At 41.2% G+C, this 15,081-nt stretch overlaps 1 protein-coding gene across 19 annotated transcripts in view; it reads right to left on the bottom strand.

The window, feature by feature from the left end:
* The window catches only part of RBFOX1 (RNA binding fox-1 homolog 1), a 1,284,179-nt gene that overhangs the window by 897,155 nt on the left and 371,943 nt on the right, over window positions 1-15,081 (bottom strand). For 3 of the 19 annotated variants that reach the window (XM_061473766.1, XM_061473757.1, XM_061473754.1), the window contains exon 1: window positions 3,441-3,745. The exons of 13 other annotated variants lie outside the window; for them this stretch is intronic. In XM_061473766.1, the coding sequence (XP_061329750.1) occupies window positions 3,441-3,443 (3 nt within the window). In that variant the 5' untranslated portion in view covers window positions 3,444-3,745. Of the gene's footprint in view, window positions 1-2,393; window positions 2,487-2,962; window positions 3,098-3,440; window positions 3,746-15,081 lie in introns of those variants that run through there. 3 more of the 19 variants (XM_061473747.1, XM_061473752.1, XM_061473750.1) reach the window with 3 other exon arrangements.

Consider the following 15,081-nt stretch of genomic DNA (forward strand, 5'->3'; position numbering starts at 1 on the left):
GCAGCTTCCTGTTCAATCAGAATAGCATACATTCAGAAGAGGTGATAAAACCCAATATGTACTGATAATATATTCAAGAATAGACAATGTAACATTTTGAGGAGATTCCCACTGCAAAATTATTATGGTCACAAAAAAAAAAAAAAAGAAATCAATTATTTAATTAAAAGGATTGAACTACTCATAAAATGTGCAACTAAGCAAAGAATTAAAAACAAAGAGCAAGAATAAAAAAAATGACTTCTCATTAATGACTTGGTAAAGGACCTCAGAGACAGAAGCTTTCTGCTCTCAGGAAATATTGCAGCTCAATTTCTGCACAACCATATCAAGAAAGGCTGCTGCAGATGGCAATTGAGACATCTTCACAATCAAGACCATAAACAGTCAGGCTACCTCATATTCTGTGGGCTACTCCTTTAAGCCCTGATCATTCACTTGTTCCCTAACTCCTCAGCTTTATTCACATGCTGCTTTTACGAAGGTGCATAAACCAACAGCATCCCCAGCCTGTCCCAGAGAGAGTTCTGACAGATGCACAAAATAGACACAGTTTAAAAACCCCACGTTTTCCAGCTACTATATTTCTCTCAAGCTGTAGCATTACAATCAATCTTAATTACAGAAGATTCATCCTTTTCAGACTAATACACCTTTCAGACAACTGTATGCTTAATGTAGCCATGCCTTCCATGACCAAAAATAACGTTTCTTCTTGTGGCCAGTACTAGTTCTATCTTTACAATACATAATGCTTACGATTACATTTACAAATCAGATAATGCCATTTTAAAACTACAGCGTGATAAATTAAAATGTTGAATTATTTAACTCAGTCACTGGTCTCATCGGTCCTGTGTTTCCAACTAGCTCAACTTCGCCCAGCGTAAGTGAATACTGTACATCTCTTAAACAAAGCTTGCCCGTTTGCACAAAGTGAGACCAAGGATACTATTTCCATTAAATCCCTCCTAAAAACTAGGCAAAACCTGCTACAGCCAGCTTATACATCGGGCTGGCAGGGAAGCTGTAGGTCCCCTAGAGAGCAATACAAAATACTGGAGAGAGACTGACCTGGTCTACCAGAGGGAGAGACTGTAGGGAATGAGACAAGATTCTTTAAAAAGAATGAAGAACATATACTAAAAAAAAATGTGATTAAGGGAAAAAAAGCAAAAGGAGAAAAAAAAAGAGAAGGGGAACAAAAAAAGTACCCAGCCATTCATCATAGATGACACAGGTATGAGCTGATCCTGCCCTGGGCAGAAAGACTGACTACAGGAGTGGCTGAGTGCCCTTCAGCCCTGCTCTTCCATGTTTAACTTCAAAGGGACTTTGTGGAGGTACGCATCTTGGGAAGAGAGGAGAAGCTTCAAAACCTGCCAGGACTAGCAGCCATAGCCTGAGGACATCACATCCTCCCTCCTTTGCAGCAAAACAGCCCTGCAGGTTAGTAAGGGATTACATATGTGCAGAGTGTGTAGGCAACAGTATAATAATTCACAGTGATGGAAATTGGACCTTGTAATTGTACATGTGCACTCATATTCTGTACTGGAAATATATCACATTACGCATACGGGAATTAACAATCCCACTCTCCTCCTCGACACTTGACTCCTGCTAGTATTTCTGTCATTTAAGGTACCCTTTCATGAAAGCCAGAAAAGCATCCTCATCACGTCAAGGACACTAAGCACTTCAATTACAAGAACCATAAAAGTCATCAAAGTACTGTGCATTTTATTCATTGCATTTGTCAGCTGTATCACTGATAGCCAGTTATGTACTAATAGAAAAAAAGAAATATAGTCTTGACACTATAAACACAGACTTCATCTCAGGAAATGCCAAATCCTTCGTCTAGTATATTCATGAGAAGAATAAATTGTAAATGAAACTTGGGTAGCCAAGCCTTCAAAGCCTGAATAAGATAGGTACTAGATCTGGACTATAATCAGAAATGCTACATAAAAACAGTTCCCCAAAAATTCTGTAACACAAAATCACTTAAGTAAAAGAAAATAAAAATAAATTTAAGATGCCATAGTTTGAGCCCTTCTGAATTGCTACTATAATCCTGATAACTGGAGCATGGGATAGCAAATACTTTTCTAAAAACTAAATGATCTACTGAGATACGCATTGAAAATTCACACACACATGCACCCCTGCCACTCTTCCCACTGTGTATTTTCTCAAGCAGCTGCAACTATTTGGTCTTTAAAAAAAAAAAAATCATTATTTGATTATGAGAACTAACTCATGCCAGTTTAGATTGTAGGACATTCACAACCATCAGTCTCTACCACAGAGTGAAAAAATCTGGCTTCTACTTTTACAGCCCACACATACAATTGTTTTCACGCTGCTCAATGACAAATAAAACATACAGTATCCTTCCTCTCTGAAGTATCATCAAGCTTGAAGTAAGAAGCGAAGGCAGGGACTTGACATTCCTGGGACACCATCGTCAGTGCCTGCTGTATTTTACGATCTAAATCATCTTGAATAAGCTGAATTTTATTGAAAGTGAAAAAACAGTCATCACTGAACCCCTTCAGAACCTAACATACTCTGCCACATTTGAAATTCAGAGAGCAGATAAACAAAAGCTGCAGATTTGAACAAGATCTTTCACACTTCGCTGCTGTGAATCACTCTAGAGTCAAACTTCAGACAACATTTGTTTCACCATCTGCTGCCACGTTGAGTTGGCAGCACAACATCCAACAGCCATATCACAGATTTTGGAAAGGCAGAACGTGTGCCCCTCTGCACTGCCAAACCGTGCCTCAGCCGAGGAACGGCACTAGGTGGAACTGCCTATAGGTTTCAGTGTGGTTTCACCTATAGTGAACACGTATATAGCCAACACTGGCACCTTTTTCCCTGACAGAAAATTACAGGAGAAAATGGCACAATGAATCGCCTTTAAAACAAGTAAACGTTGACGACTTACAGATAAGTAGTTCCCCAGCAGCTAAACACCTGCACTCTTTTAACCAGTAACTCAGCTGAAACCCAACTGGCCATTTTTCTTCTTGTCTTTCGCGGGCCACCTCCGTGCCAGCGTTTTCCCCCGGCAGCACCCTTCTCCGCGCCGCTCCGCGGGAGGACGCTCAGCCCGCCCCGCCGCACGGGGATGGCCGCTCCAGCCCCTCAGCTGGCGCCGGGCGTCCTCGCCTCCGGCTCCCACCGCAGCGCCCGGTCCCCGGTACCCCCCGGTCGGCGGACTCCCCGCGGACGCGCAACCCTCCGCCATGAAACTTTCCGGCCGTGGCGACCGCGCTCTTCGGGCGCGGCTGCCGGCCGGGCAGGGCAGGGCGGGGCGGAGCGGGGCCGGGCCGGGCCGGGCGCAGCCCCTGCCGCTGTGCACCTGCCGGGTGCCCCGCACCAAGCGGCCCCGAACCTCCCGCCAGGCCCCAGCCGAAACTCACCATAAAGAGGCAAGCGGAGGCGAAGGGTCGCGGCGCGTCTCCCGTCCGGAGCGGGCGGCCCCGTCAGGCGAGTCCCGGGGGGACGCGGCTCCCCGCCGCCGCCGCAGCCCCTTCCCCGCGGGAGGCACCGCCGCCCTCACAGCCGCATGCCGCGCCCCGCCGCCCGGCTGCCCCTGGGCTCGCCGCGAACCGGCAGCGGGGCGCCCGGCCCGCCCGCGAGCAGCGGAGAGACCCCGAGGGCCGTCCTCGCCTTCGCAAGGGGTGAGGGAGGGGGAGCGGCTTTCCGCTCGGCTCAGCTGCGGCCGGCGGGAGCCCGGCACCAGCCGGACACAGGCACCTTCTCGGGGATGGAGGCGCCGCCGCTCTCCAGCCGGAGCGGAAAGTGGCTCGGGAGCGGCGGGCGGGCCGAGGTGACCTTCAAGCCCGGCGGGGCGGGCTGGGGCGGGGGGAGGTCGGCGGGGGGGGGCGTTGCGCCCCGGGAGGCGGTGGCGGCGGCAGCACCCCCCGCACGGGAGCGGCGGCGGCGGAGGAGGACGGCGGCGGGATGCAGCGGGCGGGGAGCGGGGCTCGGCAGGCGGAAGGCACGCGCGCTCCCGCGATTGGCGGCCGCGCGGCGGCGCCCGGGCAACCCCAGAGGCACCCCCCACACCCCGAACCGCCCCACAGCGCGGTATCGGGGCACCGTGGCTCAGGGCGGCGGCGGTCGGGCGCTGCGCCGGGGCCGAACCTCCCCGAGTCACCGGCGGCGCGATCCCAACTTTTTGTTCTCGGCGGAGCGGTAAGAGACCCGGGCAGGAGCGGGCACGTGCTGTCACCGATCACAGACACACACACACGAAGTGGAACTCGGGAAATAGCTGGTTAAAACGATGCCCTCGGCGATACTCGGGCACCCCCGCCTGCTCCCTCCCCTTCCTCTTGCCCAAAGGAAACCAAATCTTACAAGAATTCTAACGCTCCGCTAATGAGAAGAGCAGCGCAGCATCCCTGAACGCATCAATTACTGTTAAATCAGGCTGACAGCAGCTATTTATGAGAAAGTTTTGGGGAAAAAAACAAACATCAAGACCTGCCAGAACACTGACTCGTCCTTTTCAATGCATGATCTATACCGATCACACATTTTTGCACTGCTCAACCGTCAGTTACAATAAATTAATGCCACAGAGATTTATTTCAGCATGTAAACTTATATCAATCACATACGGGTACCTTGAAGACAAGACAGATATGCTACCCCCTGTGGTTTAGGAGTAGGGAGTTGTTTGAAGTATATAGACAGAAAATGAAACCCAGTAATAATACAGGTGATAACAAGGAGGCAAGCTTTAAATCACAAACAAACAAACAAATCCTTAAAAGAACTTTACAGGAATAACCTCCCCATAATTTCTTTCATCTGTGCAGAAAATAAATACAGCCAAAATACTCTGAAATTCAAGTGTAGTCTGCACATACATCACATACCTCAAAAGCACATCCCTGCATCCCAGTGCCTCTACTTGTGGTTTTGGGGCTTGGCCTATTTCTTTTGCTGTTTTAAGATCCAGCGTGTCATAACGCTGTGCAACTGCTCAGGACTGTACTTTTAACAAGTCACACCACTTTATGGAGCTGGGTCATTTCAAACAACAAGCTCAGAATTTATTACTCCTCATCAAACATAAGCAGTGTTAAACTGCAGGCTGGAAACCTTTAGCTACACCTTGTTTACATCTGTCAGACTACTGAGAGGTATGAAGTTAGTCCAAGATTCATTTTCAAGATCAAAATATCTATTATCAAGTCATTACAAGAGTCTCTCAAAATGGACATCACACTCTGAAGGCTGAACCCCATTAAGTTCGTATAAAGATCCCTGGATGGATCTTTAAATCCATGTTGTGGATTTCCTTCACTTCTTATTTCAGCTTTCCAGTTCACTACTCTAAATCAACACAAAGGCTGGCATGAGAGGCTCATGTGTCCGACAGATGCCAAATGGAGATCAAAATGTTATGCTAATGGTCTTTAAACTACTATAGAAGGATTTTACAGTGAGTAACTTTGGTTATTCCTTGCAGTAGGAGATACCTAAACCTGTATTTACTGATCTGTCTATGAGAAAATGATATTAGTAGAAGCTTGGTGAGCACAAATTAAACATAATGCTGGCAAAATTTCTTCAGCTCTTCCTTAATTTGTATATTTAGGCCCCTCATAGGAAAATAATTTTCAACATTCCAATTAAATATCACTGACTTCTTTGGCACGTTTGTCATATGGCCAAATACCTCCTACTTCACCAGCACTTTCATAAAGACTGAAGTAATACAAAAACCTGAAAGACAAACTTCCATGTAAAAGATTTCTACCCTTTGAGTATACAAGCTCATTCAATAGAGGCAAACTTTGTCCCCAGTGAAATTTTTGCAGTTAAGTTCTCCAGGGCAAATCCCAGCTCACAGCGCTTACCACTGATGGATTCAGAGTAACAGTAGATTCTGTTCCCTAGAGGCTGAAAGACCCTTGTACGGGACCATGCAACGCTAGGGTTGTGGAACACAGCAAGAACAGGCTGTCTAGTATCTTCTCCAATTTTTAGGCATCTCAATTTCTTTTGACTCTGACCTGTAGTCTTTCAATGTTCATTCAGCTGTCTGTACAGCACTGGCAGTATTTCTCTAGCCAGCTAGCAGTCTCAAGAATGAAGAATTAAAAGCTATTTTAAGATGCTAAAATAATAAAGAGGTGAAGCTCACAAAAATATATGAGCTGTACCAAAATCCTGCATTAAAGAACACAGAAATCTCACAAACTGAAATCAACAAAATGTTACCTTCAAGCATTTAAGCATTCCTGTTGAGTAGAGAATGCTCAATGGAGTATTAAGGACTACTCGCAGAACTAAAACTAAATCATTTCCAGGTTGCTAGTTTCACCTGTCCTTGATTATAGACATGAGTATGTATGAAATGACTAGAGAAAAGCTTCTCTTTCGGATCTCAATACCTACAGATTCTCCTCTTGTATAAATACTGTCAAAAAGGTTCCCTTGGGTTATTTTTCATAACCAGTTTCCCTTTGTTCCCTTCACATGAAAGAGCTTTGAATTACAAGTTGTATCTTGCTTAAAAGAAACCCATACCCAAAAGTTTGCCATCGTTCTTATGTATAGACTCCCAGCTGAGGTTAAAGTTTTGGTTTAGTCAGTGGCTATAAGAAGAAATTACTGTTGGTTACAAGACATGACGGATAAATTACGGGCAGAGAAACAGCAGCCAGCAGAAATCGCATCATATTCTTACATGGGTCAGTGCCAGCGCAGAGAACAGCATCCAAATACTGTTTCCTGTTCCAGTTCTCCAGGAATTAAAATATTTCCTTTCCTAAACATGATGTATCCAAATGTACCTGCCTGTCTTTTAGACAGTAACTGTCTTCAGAAAGGTATCTTGCTGTTCATCCATATTTGTAATATTCACTACATTTGAAGCATTCAATAAAAACCAATGGTGATTCTACCCCAAAGTCATAACTGCATGATGACACAATTCACTGTAATTTCTATAGGAAATGTTTACAAAGAAAACAGACAAATTTAATAGACTTGTTTAGTAATGTACTTGCACAAGTTGGCTTCAGAAGGAGACATTTTCCAATTTAAAGGAAATTATCAACAGCAAGAGAACCAAATAAAGAGCAGGTAATAAAAGGCTCTGTTGAAACATGGTGTTTTGATCAAATTCCATTCAGAGATTAATTCTTAAAATATTCTAACAAATTTTCTGAATAAAAACCTATTTCAAGTTTTTTTTGAAACATTTTCCCTTCCAAATAAAATGTTTTCAGAGTTTATTTCATTATTTATTTTTTTCCCCAGATTGAATTGGAAATAAAACTGTTGTGCAATTATTCCAATCAGGAAACACCTAGATCCTCATGAAAAACAATAGAGTTTGCACCTTCTGCAAGAAGGCAGCTGGTCAGCAAAAAAAAAAAAAGAAAGCTGTTGCTATTTTCCTGGCTGATGGGTTCTGGAATAGATGAAATATCTTGGAGCACGAGACTTATATTGCAAAACTGAGAGCTTGTCGTATGCAAGGTGGAGCAGACATATCCTGAAGACCAAAGGGAGCAGGAAGTGAGAAACACACCACAAAGGCAAGCATCAGCATAGATGAGCAAAACTTACTCAACTCAATAAACTACTTTAAGTTGCTGGACTAAAAATTAATACTTGAAGAAGGGGTTACTTAAGGAAACTATTCAATGGTCAGAAAGTTCCTCAGCTTTAATGAAATATTTTCATCTTCCTCCTCTTCTTTCATGTTCTATCTTGATCTTCAGAGGCTGTAGTGATTAAGGTTCCTTCAGCTTCCATCTAGGCCATCTGTTTTGTCTGCTGTCAGCCTATTGAGGTCTTCAAACTCATTGTGGACATGCACTCATAACTCTGATTGGCTCTTCTCTCACACATTTTTGCAAAACAGACAATTAGCGCCCTTTCTTTCAGCTACCCAGACCATATACTCTTCTCCTTATGAACACTCTTAATGAAATCTGGGCCAGTAAGGCAACTGTTAATGCTGCAGGACTAAATGTTGTATGTAGAAATATGTGGGAGGATCACTGGCAGCAGAAAGTCTGCGATATGCTTCCCATCCTCTAATCAGCACCAGGAGGCAAGAAGATTGTCGTTTTTTCTCTGTATAACTTTTGAAACACGATTGTCCTTTTCTCCCATGTAACTTGTGAAACACAGGGTTAGGCAGCTTATAGCAGACTGCCTCCTAGTTTAGGGAAGTGTTACTCACAACAGAGCTGGTGTTAACAGTCACCCAACTCTACCTAAACTGTCTTTCAGAATGAGAACAGCTCATGAGCAATATCTGAAACCAAACAGGCACACACGTACAATGAAACATTGTCAGATGCAGTGCCCAGTGACTTGCCTTTAGAACTAATTTGTTGTTCAATCCTGCAATTATAAGTGGCAAACAGGAAAGTGATGATTACTACAGTAGAAATAAAAAAGGTTTCCTTGCTTCTTAGGAAAAAAAAAAATAAAGAAAATAGATCTACGAAAAATGGGTCTAAAGAAAACAAATCTATGTGGGAGATTAACTGGAAGAATGATTGGACAGAATAATTGTTATGAACAGCTGTCGTGGTTTAAGCCCAGCCACGCAGTCTCTCGCTCACTCCCCCTCCTTCCTCCCCCCCTCCCTCTCCTGGAGGGATGGGGAGGAGAATCAAAAGAATCTAACTCCCACGGGTTGAGATAAGAACACTTCAGTAACTAAGGTGTAACATAAACCACTGCTGCTACCACCAATAATAATAATGATAAAAGAAATAACAAGGGAAGAGAATACAACTGCTCATCACCCACCAACCAATACCCAGCCCCACCGAGCAGTAATCTAGCCCTCCCGGGTAACTGCCCCCAGTTCTACATCCTGAGCATGACGTGCTGTGGTATAGAATACCTCTTTGGCCAGTTTGGGTCAGGTGTCTTGTCTCTGCTTCCTTCTGGCTTCCCCTCCCCTCTGGCAGAGCATGAGACTCAGAAAGTCCTTGGTCATACTAAACATTTGAGCAGTAACTAAAAACATCGGTGTTATCAGCACTGCTCCCAGGCTGAAAGTAAAAAAAAACAGCACTGCACCAGCTACTAAGAAGGAGAAAAATGACTGCTACTGCTGAACCCATGACAACAGCAGACTAAGTAAATGCTGCAGTTGCTGGAACAAAAAAAAAACAAACCAAAACCAAGAGGAAGTGGAAAATAAAAGTTTTGAAGTCTTCAAAACAGAAAGATTCCATGTATTTTTAAGAATGATATAAATAGTACATAATGATATAAATAGTACATACATATTTAATGCTTTAAAAATTCAAAATACCTTTGCAGCGAAGAATGCCTGCAACATATCCACAACCGCTGCAAATGTATTCCTTCATTTGAAGGGCTGTTCATTTCATTTCATTATCAGTGGTAAGTGAACACAGAAGCCATTCCCAGTGAAATATGCAAGCTTCAAGTCAAGTAAATCCATTAGTGCCGGTTGCTGGTGTATTACAAATTTCAGTGCCATAAACACTTCATGAATCATCTTCAAAGTAATTATTGTTAGTATACACTTCGGTAACAGTCTGTTGATATTTAACCCTTCAGATGTTATCAGGAAATGCAGCCTTGAAGGATTTGGAGAAAGACAGCACCTTGATTCTTGAAATTCATGGCAAAACAGAAATCCTTACACAAGACACAAACTTAAGGAAATGGAGAAAAAACAGCTTTCACACACAAAACATGAAATAAAAGACATCCCATTGTCCCATTCTGTGCACAAACTGTTCTGGTGGTGGTGGTGATGTTTAACCTCAGAGTCTTCAAGAGCGCTCTTTCATTCTTGACAATTCACAGCATCTTGAGCACTTGCTGTTTTCTGGATGATGTGTTGAATGGAGTTGAATAAAGACAATGATGATAGCTCTGGAGTTTCGGTTAGATTGAATGTGTCATTTGCTTGGGCTTTGTAGAGCAAGAATTATTTGCTGTGCATCAAATACTGGAATCTGAACAGTTTAATGCTTTTGTCTTGCTGTCAGAAGGTGGCATTAAGGCAGTGTTGTTCTGTTGCTATTGTTACCTTTTTGTTCATATAGTTCTACTTAGGAAAATAATTCTGGGATATTTGACGCAAACTTTTAAGTTACTTTTACATTTATGTTTCATTTTTCAGTCCCTCAAAGAATATCAGTAACTATACTTGCACATAGATATAATGTCTACTTAATTAAAAATGTATAGTTATTTAGTAGATTCTTTAAGTAGAAAGATAATGCTTCTATTTTTAATGCCCTAATAGCAGTAACTGTTTGTCATATATCAAAGTATCTATAAATTAGGGAGTTTCCAACTTACTTGTCAGTGATAAAATGTTAATCTGTTTCATTTCTCCAGGGACTTGTTATTCTGAAATACCATTTCTCTCTCCCCTGACTTTGACTTAAAGCATATATAAAATTTCTCTTGAAGAAACATCTAGAAGAAATAACTCCATGCCCAGCTCATCACTCATTTTTTTACCTGTGTGCTTTATCTCCAAGTGATTTTGAGAGTGCCTTGGGGTGAAGACTGTTCACATAGGGCTGATAGCTTATTGCTTTACATGTGGAAAAAAGGTCAAGCTAGTTTAACTGACCTTTCCTGTAGGAAAATTACAGGTTTGCATGTTGTCTTTTTGTTACCCTGTGTGGATGGACTGGTTATCAGGTTCTGTGCTTTCCTTTCTTCTTTATATTCAGCCATTTATATTTAGGCAATAGAAGTGTTGAAAAGAATTATCAAAATCAATAACATAAGCAGTTTTTCTTCAAGTGTGGAACACTGGCAAGGGAGGAGGCATGCCCTGCCTCCAAGCAAGAACCACAAGCCACTTCTCCTTTCTCATCAGCTCTCAAATGGTTTTCTTCCCTTTAAAATGAAAACAATGACCTTGTCCTTCTTTGTAAAAGAGCTACTAGATTATTTAGATGTAAACACACAGCCAGGCTACTGAGGAATTATGTGCTGGCCTGCATGGACCATGCCACGGAGCTTTTGGCCCAAGGAGCATGCTCTTCTTTTATAAGCAAAGTAAACACTGCAGATGCTACAGAAAGGCTTTGTAGTTCTTGACATAAATGTGGACACCTTGACAGACTAGAGGCTATCCTCATCTTCTCAACACTTGGGTAATTAATAATTCATGGGGAAAGTATCTGAACTGGAGAGTGTAGTTATGCAATTGTAGAAACATTCAGGGTATACTTGGTGCTGTGATGTTGTCTGTAATTCCTGCATTGCCACAGCAGGATCCAGCATGATTGAAGCACTGACGTTTTTTAATGGTTTCTTCAAGCGTAACTTCTTCTGATTGTGCCATAATTAATAAACTTTTAAATACAGAATCATTTGTACAGGTTTGGAAGCATTTCTCCATACTTGCAGAATATGAAGTTTTCTCTTTCTAAAGCTGTCTGAACAAACTGGCACCTATGACATCTTCAGAATGTGCTAACATTTTCATCACAACCTCTAACTTTTCATCCGACAGCTGGGGAACTTATTGACTGAAACTTTCATTTACATATGTACAAAACTTAAAATTCTTATTTGAAGTATTAAATGAAATATTCCTGTTCAGAGGCAGAATTTGCAAAAACTGTCATGAAAACTACTTGATTCTCAATGCTGAAACCCAGGAATTTCTAGATAGCCTTTGTAGTTCCTGAGTTACTGGGTTTTAACAATATCATCTATCCCTCAGTCTAACTATGGGTTTAGCATTACTCCACAAATTGAAGTTGTCAAATCCTGGAGTGCAGACTAATATAGCTGACAACCACTTGCCTAACATCACATTTAAAACAGTTTTATCAACAGAGAAGCTATTGTTTTGCCAAGAGAAAGAGAAAGAAATCCCCTGGAAATAATGAAATTTTCCAAAATACTTAGCTCTGGATCCATATTGCATTAAACAGAAAATCAAGCTGAGAAGTAGCCCATTATAAGTAGGAAATAACAAGGAACAAAACCTGCAGAAGTGTATTGACTCACTTTTACGGGTAGAGAGTCCCAGAAAATCCAAGAGCTGCAAAAAGTCAGATCTGCCACAATCTCTGCCTACATGTCTTTAGGAATTAAACTAGAGTTATAGAAAAAGGTAATTTCTTTCTAGTATTTTTATCACTAATGTATTCACATCTCTGGTCTCGTATGCGGAATATATATTAGATTCATAAAAATGAATTGAAATTTACTGTTTCCTGGATTATCTTATTCCAGTTAAATCCTTGATTCATAAGGCAATTGCTGAAGATAAATAGAAGTTCATGAATTGTTCATAAACTGCAAAAAAATCAGAAGTAAGAGATGAAAAATGTAAGACACACAACCCTTCATTCGCAGGCCACAAATTCAAGTCCAGGTTTCAGATCTGCAGCAACCACAATCCATTTTCATCTTATCACCTGAAGGCTTTCTGGTAGCATTTGTGAACTCAGTCTGTACCCTCAGTTCCATCTTTATAGGATAAGTGGCCACATAAATAATTCACTGAACCCTGGAACTTGTCAGAAACAAGAAGTTGTGAAATGTAAAGACTCCTTCATCCTCCCAACTCTGTAAACAGCACATATGAGCTAATTTTCTAATCTTTCACTATGCTTTATGTGAAAGTAGACACATAGGAGTTCTTGCACATATTTAATAAAATAAAGCTCCTCAAATATCTATTTTTTTTTTAAATAATGTACTCCTCTGGAAATACTGCCTTTGAGGTTTTTCTGTTCTTTGTTGGAAAATGATGAGGAAAACCTTCTCACCAGGGACCTTTGGCTATGCAACTGTTAAAAAAAAAGCAAGCTTCTCCTTAAATGAGTAATTTCCACCTTCTGTTGTTAGATGGGAGTACTTCAGAGGCACACCTACTTGAAAGAAAGCACAGAGGGGGGCAGGGAGACATGCCACTATTTATTTTAGGTTTTTCATGTTTCGTGTATTATGGGAGAGATTAATGGGATATTTAATGAAATGTGATAATGTGTGGAACCTTAAGCATTTTTTAATACGCATAAGAGAGAAGACATGGAGATTGATCCCCACCTTTCTCTTGGCAGGCAGCAAACAGCACTCTTGAAGTGATTCCCAGCATAACATTTGAGCCACTTACCTGCAGCCTTTTGGTTCTAATGACTTTGAGCCTATGATGTTGTGAAGGACAACTCCTCTCCAGTGCTGAGATGAAGAGATGCTGATAGCTACTAATGCTCAGATGAAGTCTGTATTAAAAATTAAGAGTACATGGATAGTCACTAAGGTGTTTTTTTTCCTATAACTACTTCCATGAGACTAGAGTTTTAAATAAGTCAGATTTTCATAAGATTTTATGCAAATTTAAATACTTTGCCCATGCTCAATCTGTCAGAAGAATTTTCCTGAGAAAGTGATTGAAAGTAGGCGTGTATTTTTGGCTTACAAGGTTCGCTATATCATCACCTTGAGACCTTAATCAAAACAGGTGTAGGAATTGTACTTCTGGACCAGCTTGCACCTGCACAAAACACCACTGGAAAACTGTGTCCAGTGCTCTCCCTTTACCACCATTCACTACACTACATTCCTATTTTTAGAAACTAAGAATTACAACTGGCTTACTCTTCTACTGCTCTTTTTAGAGCAAGTGAAAATTCAGCCCACAGTAGCCTGCAGGCTGTCCAGATGCACACAAGTTGGAAAGTAATCTGAGAATTGTCGCTGTGCCAGATGTTTGAATTAACAAATAGGACTCCTTCAAACACTTGCACTTACAAAAATAGTCAACACAAACATATGATATCAGACATATTATACAGCTGTGGCTATTTCAGCTGTACCTGTCAATAAAACAGTGCTTTTCAGGTAAGAAATGTGTTGAAATAACCTATTTCCAGTGATGATAGTCATACATTTCAGTTCTTTGATACGTCAGAGATTTTCTAACATGTATTTACAGCCAGCCAATGAATTCAGAAAATACCACATCAAGACACAGACAAAAAAAAGATGCTTAATGCAGTTTTACAAATCACCTTTGTGAATTGCCTTTATGCAAATAAAGGCCACATGTTAATTGCAGATCTGTTTAAATATTGTAAGGGATTAAGGAGTTATATTTTTATATAATAGAGTCAATAAAACACCAATACCCTCTTTTCCAGTCTACTATATAAACTTAAATTCTGAGTTAAAGTGTTAATGAACCTATAGTAACTTTACACTGAGAACAAGACACTTTGAAACAGGCTAACCAGGACTATGCATAACATTATTTTCCATGATAGTTCAACTAGGCACCCGCTACTTCAGAAAACTCCTTTAGGTTACAATTTATTCCTTGAGGAAACAAGTTTTTTAAAGCTGACATGGCAGTGGGAGTTAGGCTTCCAAGGGGCTTGATCCTTGTCGGAATGAGAGTTAGGACCCCAAACCACTTGAAAATGCTATAGATTTTATAGAAAAAGTTGCTTGATTCATCTTTAGCAGACTGCAAGGTTTCTGACCAACTGTAAGGGGCCACTTCTGATTTCTGTTATTAACCTCATTTGACAGATAATTTGTTTCTCCATTAACATTAATCCCTGTAAAATATTTCTGATGGTACTCCAATTAATTCATGCCCTTTTTTTTTTTTTGATTGCAGACTCATTGCAGAGTAAGGTAATGCTTTTTATGAGTATGTGTGGCAAAAAAAGAATGAACTTATCTTTAAAAAGAAGGCTTTCTTGAAAAAAGAAGCATGTCACCACTTTCATGTTTCCCAGGCTTGAAAAGCGGTCAACTATTATCCATATGTAAGGATTTCTAGGTAAAAGATTCCGAAGCATGTAAGATTAAGGGCTTATATTGTGTTCTTACACCAAACACTGTTAAAATGCTTCAGCACAATTCAAATAAAAACCAAAACTCAATGGGTAGATAGTATGTTTTTTGTAACTGGTGCAAGATATGTGGAACACAATTTCTCTTTCCTTCTTTGTACAATACTGTACTTTTGTAATAGTAATGGGAAACCTCCATTTAGTGGCATTGGGTAAATATGGGAACATGATGGTGTAAACATTTAGTTCC

Source organism: Pezoporus flaviventris, unplaced genomic scaffold (genome assembly GCF_033815535.1).
Source record: "Pezoporus flaviventris isolate CSIRO_AGI_PZ_B2104156 unplaced genomic scaffold, CSIRO_AGI_Pfla_v1 ptg000078l, whole genome shotgun sequence".
NCBI lineage: Eukaryota > Metazoa > Chordata > Aves > Psittaciformes > Psittacidae > Pezoporus > Pezoporus flaviventris.